The 11,457-nt window shown below is 41.7% G+C and overlaps 1 protein-coding gene across 1 annotated transcript; it reads right to left on the reverse strand.

Annotated features, from left to right (window-relative positions):
- Positions 1-970: 970 nt before the first annotated feature.
- On the reverse strand, positions 971-11,178 carry LOC100560662 (interferon-gamma-inducible GTPase 10). The gene is made up of 3 exons (XM_003222861.4): positions 10,846-11,178; positions 6,091-6,762; positions 971-2,405 (listed from the first exon to the last, which is right to left on the reverse strand). The coding sequence occupies exons 2-3, from the start codon at positions 6,747-6,749 to the stop codon at positions 1,190-1,192; spliced, it is 1,875 nt and encodes a 624-aa protein (XP_003222909.2). The 5' UTR covers positions 6,750-6,762; positions 10,846-11,178; the 3' UTR covers positions 971-1,189.
- Between the last annotated feature and the right edge of the window lie 279 nt (positions 11,179-11,457).

The raw sequence follows: 11,457 nt of genomic DNA on the forward strand, positions 1-11,457 counted from the left end.
TCTCATTGAAAAACTACATAGAACCTTCTGATAACCCAAGATATTCAAAAATATTCTCTTTTCATACTGTAAACTAATGCTGATATCCTGCTATAGCAGTGGTTCTCAACCAGTTTTTGGCCTACAACTCCCAGAAATCCCAGCCAGTTACCAGCCGTTAGGATTTCTGGGAGTTGAAAGCCAAAAACATCTGGGGACCCCAGGTTGAGAACCACTGTGGTAGAGGCATAAAAAAGGAATGGATACACATTTGTTGATAGATCAGGTGGGTGTTAAATAGCTGTTCTATTATTATATCTGAGCCAGTGGTTCTCAACTTGTGGGTCCCCAGAGGTTTTGGCCTTCAACTCCCCAAAATCCTAACGGTAGGTAAGCTGGCTGAGATTTGAAGGCCTAAACACCTAGAGGATCAAAGGTTGGGAACCACTGATCTATGCTACGCTGAGCCATGCAGGATTGTGGACAGAATGGTGGCAAAGGTATACAAGAATGATTCCATATGATCGGGTAGCAAAGGATTTACACAATGTTTTCTATTCTGAATTGTGCCAACCAGTCTGATCATGGTAGTCAGTAATGGGTCACCTGGATTTACAAGAATCTGTACAGGAAGCCTCATTACAATTCTGTGTGCCAAGACCATTTTTTGTGTGTCAGGAGCGACTTGTGAAACTGCAAGTCGCTTCTTGTGTGAGAGAATTGGCTGTCTGCAAGGACGTTGCCCAGGGGACGCCTGGATGTTTTGATGTTTTTACCATCCTTGTGGGAGGCTTCTCTCATACCCCTGCAAAGTGATGCCAATGGTGCTAGCAAGGATTTGCTTAGAGACAGAGGCAGTCCAACGGCGAGGCGAATTCGAACCTGCCAGCCTTCAGGTCAGCAATCCAACCTTCAAGTCACAAGGCTTTAATCTACTACGCCACCGGGAGCTCCTACCAAGACCATTAAAAAAGCACTTGTGAAATAGCAATTCATTTGTGGGAATCTACATAGACATATCCTTTATTTGTCATTAGGACTTCAATCTTATTTTGCAGTTTTAGCATTTTTTAATATAAGAAAAAAACTTGCTCATCAGAAATTCCAACAGAAATTTTCCTATTTTTTCCCCTTTTCCCCCTTGTGCTGCCACCATTTGTTCCAAAGCAACACTTACACAATTTTTATTTTATCTTGGACTTTTCTTTTATCACTTGGTTGCTTTTGCCCGAACGTTGGCAGCATCGACCTCAACGCTTTGCAAAAAGCTTCTCAGCATGAAGAAGGTGCACACAAAGGAACTGGCCCCACCAACTATAGACCCCAACACGGGCACAAAATCACAAACCAGTTCTATCACTGTCAAAGTTGCACAAAGTAAGGACTTTGACAATAAACTAAGGACCAGGTCAGTGGTGATAGTATGGGGCAGGGGAGTGTTTTTGATAGCAGACCTCAGCTCCTCCACAGGCTTGCCAACCCGTTTTGCCAGCACATGCAGAGAATTATCATCTAAGCCAAAGACCTTACAGAAATGTACCAGTGCTCCCATTAAGATGCTAATATCACAAGCCAGAGAGAGGCCCGGGACAGGGACAGCTCCCACAAAACAAGACACAAGTGCTAACATCCATATGAGGCTTTCCAGTGACTTTTTTTTCTTTTTAACCATTTCTCCTGAGAAAGTTGGTGAGGCCATGATGAAGGCATGTCTCTTGAGGTCGTCCAGATCCTCCTCTAAGGTGCCATGCAGGGAGGGGAAATCATACAGTGACAAATCCGACCGTGATACCAGGAAAACCCTTGAGGAAGATCCTTCAGCCTTTTTCAGATTTTCACTGCAGTCATTCCTTATCTTCTCTAGAGTTTCGTGCTCATTGAAGTTCTGCTTCCTTTTTTCTGAATCAATATTGATATCTATCTTTGTGCGCACATAATAGAATTGCTTCTTCATCTTCTGAATTTCACGAGCTAAAGTGATATCATTTGTAGTGAAACGCCCCGCAGAGACAATGATGAAAAAATCATACTTGCTAAAATTCACCTTCCTTAGGTACTCCTTGGCTTTAAATTCAGGTGTTCCAATCCCTGGCAGATCCCACAGTGTTACTTTGGGGAATGTGGGATGTGGATAGCCCTTTATCTCCATGGTTGTTTGTATTACCCCCGTCTCAGCTGACCCTTCATCATAATCACTCATGCCTCTCAGAGCATTGACGAGAGATGATTTACCAGCACCTGAACGTCCAGTGATGGCTATGTCAAGTGTGGCATTAGTTAGAAAATCCAGTTGCTGCTGGGTTTTAGCTACGACGTCTGAGATGTCTTCTTTTTCCAAAGCAAGCGTCAGATTTTCAAGGTCAAGTTTTAAGATTGTTCTGGAGATGGCACTTCTCAGGAAAGATCCTTTTGGAGGTTCATTTGACCTAAGAAGCAAAAGAAACATTGTGATAGCTCACTCACCTGTCCTGATTTCCAAGTGATCTTTTCTTTTATCAATTTGGAGTTAAGATCTCTAGTTGAGAAGCTTTGTGCAATCAATTGTTATGTTGTCGAAGGCTTTCATGGCCGGAATCACAGGGTTGTTGTGTGTTTTCTGGGCTGTATGGCCATGTTCCAGAAGTATTCTCTCCTGACGTTTCGCCCACTTTTATGTCAGGCATCCTCAGAGGTTGTGAGGTACCTCACAACCTCACAACCTCTGAGGATGCCTGCCATAGATATGGGTGAAACGTCAGGAAAGAATATTTCTGGAACATGGCCATACAGCCCGGAAAACACACAACAACCCCAATCAATTGTTATTTATTTATTTATTTGTTTATTTATGGCACTTTTATCCTGCCTTTCTCAACCCTAGAGGGGACTCAAGGGGGCTTCACAACATAGGCAATGTTTTTAAAAAACAGAGTACAATAATTTTAAAAAAACAATACAACAAGTTAAATCACGTGATCCATAACGCGTAGTCCAGGGCCGTTCCATAAGTAAATTACACATTTTATATCTAATTAATGTGCTAGATTTTCAAAGGCTTTGTCAAAGAGCCACATTTTCACTTTTTTGCGGAAGGTCAGGAGGGAGGAAGCTGATCTAATCTCCCTGGGGAGGGAGTTCCACAGCCGAGGGGCCACCACCGAGAAGGCCCTGTCTCTCGTCTCCGCAAATTGCGCCTGTGAAGAAGGCGGAGCCAAGAGCAGGGCCTCTCCAGACAATCTTAAACTCCAAGGTGAATCATAGAGGGAGATACGTTTGGACAAGTAAGCTGGGCCAGAACCGTTTAGGGCTTTATAGGTTAAAGTCAGCACTTTGAATTGTGCTCGGTAGCAAATTGGCAGCCAGTGGAGTTGGCACAACAGGGGGGTTGTATGCTCCCTGTATGCAGCTCCGATGAGCAGTCTGGGACCCTTTAAACAGGCATTTTGTTTTATTTATATCTTGCTTTCTGAAAAATGGAATTCAAAACAGCTAACACAATAAATCAAAATGCTTGAAATACATATTGTGTATTAAAAACACACTAAGAGCCCTTCCGCACAGCCATATAACCCAGAATATCAATTCAGATATTCATAATAATAATAATAATAATAATAATAATAATAATAATAATAATAATACTTCTTTCTGGGCTGTGGCGCAGGCTGGTAAACAGCTGCTGCAATAAATCACTCTGACCATGAGGTCATGAGTTCGAGGCCAGCCCATGGCAGGGTGAGCACCCATCAATTAAAAAATAAAAAAATATAGCCCCTGCTCGTTGCTGACCTAGCAACCCGAAAGATAGTTGCATCTATCAAGTAGGAAATAAGGTACCACTTATAAAAGTGGGGAGGCAAGTTTAACTAATTTACAACGTTGGAATGAGGAAGTGAGGAGGTGCCATCAGAGTGGATAATGAAGCAGCTGCTCCCCCCTGTGGCCAGAATCGAACATCCCCTCAGGCGAAGGTTAAATTGCCTCTGCATCTGTCTGTCTGTTGTCTCTGTCTCGGTTCGATGTGTTTATCATAGAATCATAGAATCATAAAACAGTAGAGTTGGAAGAGACCTCATGGGCCATCCAGTCCAACCCCCTGCTAAGAAGCAGGAAATCGCATTCAAAGCACCCCCGACAGATGGCCATCCAGCCTTTGCTTAAAAGCCTCCAAAGAAGGAGCCTCCACCACGGCCCAAGGGAGAGAGTTCCACTGTCGAACAGCCCTCACAGTGAGGAAGTTCTTGCTGATGTTCAGGTGGAATCTCCTTTCCTGTAGTTTGAAGCCATTGTTCCGTGTCCTAGTCTCCAGGGCAGCAGAAAACAAGCTTGCTCCCTCCTCCCTATGATTTCCCTTCACGTATTTGTACATGGCTATCATGTCTCCTCTCAGCCTTCTCTTCTGCAGGCTAAACATGCCCAGCTCTTTAAGCCGCTCCTCATAGGGCTTGTTCTCCAGACCCTTAATCATTTTAGTCGCCCTCCTCTGGACGCTTTCCAGCTTGTCAACATCTCCCTTCAACTGCGGTGCCCAAAATTGGACACAGTATTCCAGGTGTGGTCTGACCAAGGCAGAATAGAGGGGTAGCATGACTTCCCTGGATCTAGATGCTATTCCCCTATTTATGCAGGCCAGAATCCCGTTGGCTTTTTTAGCTGCGGCATCACATTGTTGGCTCATGTTTAACTTGTTGTCCACGACGACTCCAAGGTCTTTTTCGCACACACTGCTGTCAAGTGTGGGCATTGAATGTTTGCCCTGTATGTACATAATGTGATCCGCCTTGAGTCCCCTTCGGGGTGAGAAGGGCGGAATATAAATACTGTAAATAAATAAATAAATATCAATTCAGATAATAATAATAATAATAATAATAATAATAATAATAATAATAATAATACTTTCTTTTTGTAACCTGCCTCGCTCTCCGAGCCCAGAATACAAGTATACATAATATAAAATAAAAACAAAAAAATAAAAACACATAACAACAATATCATAAAAGCGATTAACCACAGAATAAAAGCATCAAAGACACATCAATATGGGTTGAAGAACCAAATAATGGGACAAATAATGTTGCAAGGGAAAAGGCAAGGCTTGTGCAAAATGCAAGATGATAGGACCAGGAATGGGATAATGTGCTGTAGGACAGGACAGTAAACAATTCAGACTGGGCAGTGAGTCCGCGGTGGCGCAGCGGATTAAACCGCCGAGCTGCTGAACTTGCTGACCAAAAGGTCCTTGGTTCGAATCCGGGGAGCAGGGTGACCTCCCGCTGTTAGCCCCAGCTTCTGCCAATCTAGCAGTTTGAAAACACGCAAATGCAAGTAGATCAATAGGTACCGTTCCAGCAGGAAGGTAATGGTGCTCCATACAGTCATGCCGGCCACATTACCTAGGAGGCATCTATGGACGACGCTGGCTCTTCGACTTAGAAATGGAGATGAGCACCAACCCCCAGAGTTGGACATGACTGGACTTAATGTCAGGGGGAAACCTTTACCTTACCTAGTGATGAATTATGAGCTGACCTGTTGTTCAAAAGCACATTGAAACATCCATGTCTTCAATGTCTTCAGATAATTCACAGAACTGGATTATCTGAGTCTTCATTGCCCTATAATCCAGTTCAATGTGAAATTTATACAGCTGTGTGGAAGGGACCTATATCACATATTCCCATGCTGAGGTTGTGAGGGCAGTGGGATGAAGAGATCACTTTGCCCTACAGATCTAAGATCCGGATAGGCTCATAAGGGTGATATATGGTCATATAGTCAGCCATTTAGGGCTCAATGGGGCAGAGCTAGCAATTTGAAAAGTGCCCAGAAAGGAAAGGGCCGTTTATATAGCTGTTTCAACAAGAAGTATATTTGCTACCTATCGCTAATTGTCGATCGTCAGTCTTGGTATCATCCCTTGGTTCCTTACTATATGATACATGTGGTGTACCTGAAACAGTAACAGTAATGGGGGAGAAAGCATCTTTGACTTCTAACATAAGCACACATGGTAATGATAATGGGAGATAGAAATGTTATACTAACATTTAACCACCACCATATTGTTTTCATAACAACATGTAGATCCATGCTTGAATAGGGTTTTGGCCCTATCAATATCTGACCTACCTGTCAAGTCGCTTCCTTTTCTTCTCAGGGGACCACCTTGAGACTTCTCTCTTGAAATCTGCCAATTCATCCTTCAGGGCATTTACAAGACATGGGAAATCATACATTTCCAAGTGCCATCTTGATATTACAAAAACCCTAGGAGAAGGCTCGCCTGCTTTGGTCAAGTTTTCACAGTAATGATTCCTTATCTTCTTCAGGATTCCTTCTTCACTGAAATTGGGGTTTTCTCTCTCCGATTCCAAGCTCTTATCCACTTTGGTGCGTACATAAACAAACTTCCTCTTTATTTTCTGGATTGCGTGGACCAGCCTTTGGTCATCTTCAGTGAACCTAATTTCAGAGACAATGATGAAGAAATCATACTTGTTTAAATCTATATTCTTTACATATTCCTCACTTTTAAATTCATTTGTTCCAATCCCTGGAAGATCCCAGAGTGTTATGTCTGAATATTCAGGATGCACATAGGCCGTTGGTTCATTTAGGACCTGTATCACATCTGTCACAGCAGCACCGCCTTCTACATCTGTCTTCATACCCCGCAGGGCATTCACAAGTGACGATTTCCCAGTTCCAGTTTCCCCAATGACGGCAATGTTAAATGTGACATCTTCAAGTTCCTGTATTGAGGATGGGTGTGAGTTTGTTCCCCCCATGATGATTTTGTGGCTGTAAAAAAGACATGGATATTGTTAATAGAGACATTTTGCTTTCACATTATGGATTTGTTGGAGACAACAACCTTCTACAAGCCTCCTATACTAGTTATTTGTTATGTATATAGTTGAGATGGAGCCCTCAGTGGCGCAGCAGGTTAAACCGCTGAGTTGCCGAACTTGCTGACCGAAATGTCAGCGGTTCGAATCCGGTGAGCAGGGTGAGCTCCTGCTATTAGCCCCAGCTTCTGCCAACCTAGCAGTTTGAAAAGATCTAAATGTGAGTAGACTGATAGGCACCACTCCAGCGGGAAGGTAACAGCGCTCCATGCCGTCATGCCGGCCACATGACCTTGGAGGTGTCTATGGACAACGCCAGCTCTTCAGCTTAGATATGGAGATGAGCACCAACCCCCAGAGTCAGACATGACTAGACTTAATGTCAGGGGAAACCTTTACCTTTACATAATAGTTGAGATTGCTGACTATATTGTGTATATACAGTAGAGCAGGGGTCCCCAAACTAAGGCCTGGGGGCCGGATGCAGCCCTCCGAGGTCATTTACCTGGCCCCCGCCCTCAATTTTATAATATAATATTTTTATATCATTTGAATAATATTGTGTATTTACATATAATATTGATAATAATATTATAATGTTATACAATATAATACTAATACCATATAATAATATTAATTATATGTTATATATTACATATAATATTACAGTATAGTGCAGGGGTCTCCAAACTATGGCCTGGGGGCCAGATGCAGCCCTCCAAGGTCATTTACCTGGCCCCTGCCCTCAGTTTTATAATATAATATTTTTATATCATTTTTAATAATATAATATATTGTATATACATATAATATTGATAATAATATTATAATGTTATAAAATATAACATTAATAATAATACCATATAATAATATTAATTATATGTTATATATTACATATAATATTACAGTATAGTGGTATCGTTCTTTATAGTAATATATAATGCTAATATTGTGCTGTGCTAATAATATAATATATTGTATGTACATACAGCTGCTCTGAGTCCCCTTCAGGGTGAGAAGGGCGGGATATAAATGTAAAAAATAAATGTAGTAAATGAATAAATAATTTTAGACTTAGGCTTGCCCAAAGTCTGAAATGGCTTGAAGGCACACAGCAACAACAATCCTAATTCACTTGACTATCTCATTGGCCAGAAGCAGGCCCACACTTCCCATTGAAATCCTGATAGATTTATGCTGGTTACAATTGTTTTCATTTTTAAATATTGTATTGTTCTTTCATTGTTGTTGTTTTGCACTACAAATAAGACATGTGCAGTGTGCATAGGAATTTGTCCGGTTTTTTTCCAAATTATAATTCGGCCCCTCCACAGTCTGAAGGCTTGTGGACCAGCCCTCTGCTTTAAAAGTTTGAGGATCCCTGCAGTAGAGTCTCACTTATCCAAGCTAAACGGGCCGGTAGAAGCTTGGATAAGCGAATATCTTGGATAATAAGGAGGGATTAAGGAAAAGCCTATTAAACATCAAATTAGGTTATGATTTTACAAATGAAGCACCAAAACATCATGTTATACAACAAATTTGACAGAAAAAGCAGTTCAATACGCAGTAATGCTACGTAGTAATTACTGTATTTACGACTTTAGCACCAAAATATCACGATGTATTGAAAACATTGACTACAAAAATGGCTTGGATTATCCAGAGGCTTGGATAAGCAGGGCTTGGATAAGTGAGTAATGTATATTGGTGTGTATTTCCCTTAACTCTATGTTGTTAGAGATTCTGGGAAGAAACACAGATCATGTGTCTTTGATCTTAGATTGTTCAGAGTGAGATCCCATTTTAGAATGCGTTTGAATCAGAGGTCAGTTGGGGTCAGTTAAGTCGAGGCTTGCTTTCTGGGAGTTGAAGGCCAAAAACATCTGGGGACCCCAAGTTGAGAACCACTGCTTTAGACAATGGCACTTTCATTGAAGATCTCCCTTCAATGCAGTGCCCAGAATTGAAGACAGTGTGATTCCAAGTGTGGTCTGACCAATGCGGAATGCAGGGGTAGCAGGACTGGATCTAGACACTAGACTCCTATTGATGCAGGCCAAAATCCCATTGGCTTTTTTGCCATGGCATCACATTGTAGGCTCATGTTTAACTTGTTGTCCACGAGGACTCCAAGATATTTTTCACACATACTGCTGTTGAGCCAGGCGTCCCCCATTCTGTATCTTTGTGTTTCATTTTTTCTGCCTAAGTGGATTATCTTGGAAGCCAAGAGGTTAAATAACTCCACCAATCTGAATTCTGAGTGTATTTGTATTGATGGCCGACAGCAGAGGGAGCCTCCAGTGGCCCAGGGGATAAAAGCCTTGTGACTTGAAGGTTGGGTTGCTGACCTGAAGGCTGCCAGGTTTGAATCTCACCCGGGAAGAGTGCGGATGAGCTCCCTCTATCAGCTCCACCTCCATGCGGGGACATGAGAGAAGCCTCCCACAAGGATGGTAAAACATCAAAAAACATCCAGGCGTCCCCTGGGCAACGTCCTTGCAGACGGCCAATTCTCTCACTCCAGAAGCAACTCCAGTTGCTCCTGACATGAAAAAAAAAAAAAAAGCAGAGGGTGAGAAAGCCTATTCTATTCTGCCCAAGAAATTGAGGAAACATGACTAATGGAATATTCTTTTTTTAGAATGAAGAATAACATTTTAAGAGGAAGTGTTGATGTGTTTATTCCTCATGAAATATTTCCCCAAAAAAATGTGTAGCAGATTGTTAGAGCATGTAAAATTAGTTGGTGAGTGTGTTAACGGAAAATGAAAAGCACGAAGCTGATTGGTTGGCTACATTCACCCGAGGAGCTAACTAAGCCTGGGAGTTTTGGCAACAGTTAGTTTTTCTGTGCAGGAGCTTATCAAGAAAGGTTTTCTCCTGGGCTGCTGGAAGAAGATTATTTACATGGATACCTAAGGACTATTTGAATCTTTCTCAAATGACATTGTGTGAGTCAATGCAACTGTTCATATGACAGTATATATGTTGCTCTGCATTTTAAAGACTAAATTTCGTGTTCTTTTCTGATCATCTGCGTGGCATCTCTTTTCTCTGGCAAGATGTGAACTACGCATGATTTTCATTCTGCCACACTTCTTCAATTTTGAGAATAAGTGCTTTATGTTTGCTCAGTACTGTGACTACTAGGAGAGAGAGAATTTTTTTTCTTTATTTGATTCTGGCTTGAGAAAAACTCAGTAATTTCTTTTTCTGAAAACGTACTTTTAATATATAATACCTCACTTTTATGCCCAGCCAAACTACGTATATGCAAAGCATCTGTGCTCTCAAAGCCTCAAAATGACTTTTAGTTAGTAAGGTTGGCTAATACTGCTTTTTTAATATCTGAAAATTCCCAATTTCCCTCTCCCCATCCCCCAACCCAAAAAAAACAAACCCAAACACTTCCCCCCACAACTCCAAAATGCCCAGAAATGTTGCCTTTCTGGTTAGCTGTGCTTTGCGCCTTCTGTGCCAGGGATTGGCATAGGAAAGAAGACTTTTCATCCAATCTAGTTCCCAGAATGTAATTATAGATGTCAATTGCCTCTCTGGGTTGAGATGTAGAATGAGAGAAATGGTACATCGAAGCTGCTCACATTAGAAAGCTTTTGTATTATGTATAATCATTATGGCTCCCTCCTAAGGAAATGTGGGGTTTGTAGATTATCGGATATGTAGGGATTGTCTGAAAAGAGTAGGATGGGGGACAGAATGGGTTTAATGCTGCTCGGCTGAACACGGAAAGTAGTATAGAGCTTTGGTAGATTTTTTAGTGTTTAATAACAAAGTCTAGCACACACTCTATGAATAAGGGCTGAGTTCATTGCTTTGCATTGTTAATATTTACCATTTCAGGCATATTTTGAGAGGAAAGCCAGGGTAAATGACCACACATTTTACATATTTCAGTAGCTCATGTTTAGCAAGAGCTTCTCTTTCCTGTGTGTGGCAGAAAATATCAGGTACAGGAGCACAGAAATTTAGGAAAGCAAATGAAAACATAAATTAAAAAAGACTGACTTACCTCTAGTAGCAAAAGAAGGTCTGCAGATGAAAAGCCCAAGAAATAGTGGATCTGTTTAATTTCTAGGTGGATGGACACTTATTGGGATGTCTTCTCCGTCCCACACTCAGAAACTCTGCTGCTATGTCTTGATCTGCTGGTTCAGAAGCGCAAAAAGCCTCACAATCAAAAGTAAACGTCCGGTTGGGGGGTTTTTTTATAGGCTAAAGGCAAACATGTTAGTGTCCACCCATCAAGGAAGTCGATTTCCAACATGATTCAATCATGCCAGGAGGAAACATTGAGCAACAGTTTTTCTCTCCTAGGAATGGGAGGGCTATAACCTTATCCACTCCCCACTCCACCAAAATACCTTGGATAGCAAGAAAGAAAGTGCAATGTCCCAGGAAAAAAAGAGGACAGCCTTACCTTTGCCTGGTTTTTTTCAAAGGCACAGAGCCAATTCAAATTGAGGAAATGTTTGTAACAGGAGGCTGTGATTGTTAGGCTTGTGCAATTCGGTGGAGGGCTATCCGGTTTTGGCATCCAAATTTCGTTGGGCACCCAGGTCCATTTTCCAGGACCCTCCTGAAAATTGATTAATGGAAATATCAGTTTTTGGCTAGGCAGCTG

This window comes from Anolis carolinensis, unplaced genomic scaffold, assembly GCF_035594765.1.
Source record: "Anolis carolinensis isolate JA03-04 unplaced genomic scaffold, rAnoCar3.1.pri scaffold_10, whole genome shotgun sequence".
NCBI lineage: Eukaryota > Metazoa > Chordata > Lepidosauria > Squamata > Dactyloidae > Anolis > Anolis carolinensis.

Coding starts and splice junctions, on each gene's coding strand:
- LOC100560662 (XM_003222861.4), bottom strand. CDS start 6,749: ATGGGGGGAACAAACTCACACCCATCCTCAATACAGGAACTTGAAGAT. Junction 2,406..6,090: donor AAAAGGAAGCGACTTGACAG/GTAGGTCAGATA, acceptor TTTGCTTCTTAG/GTCAAATGAACCTCCAAAAG.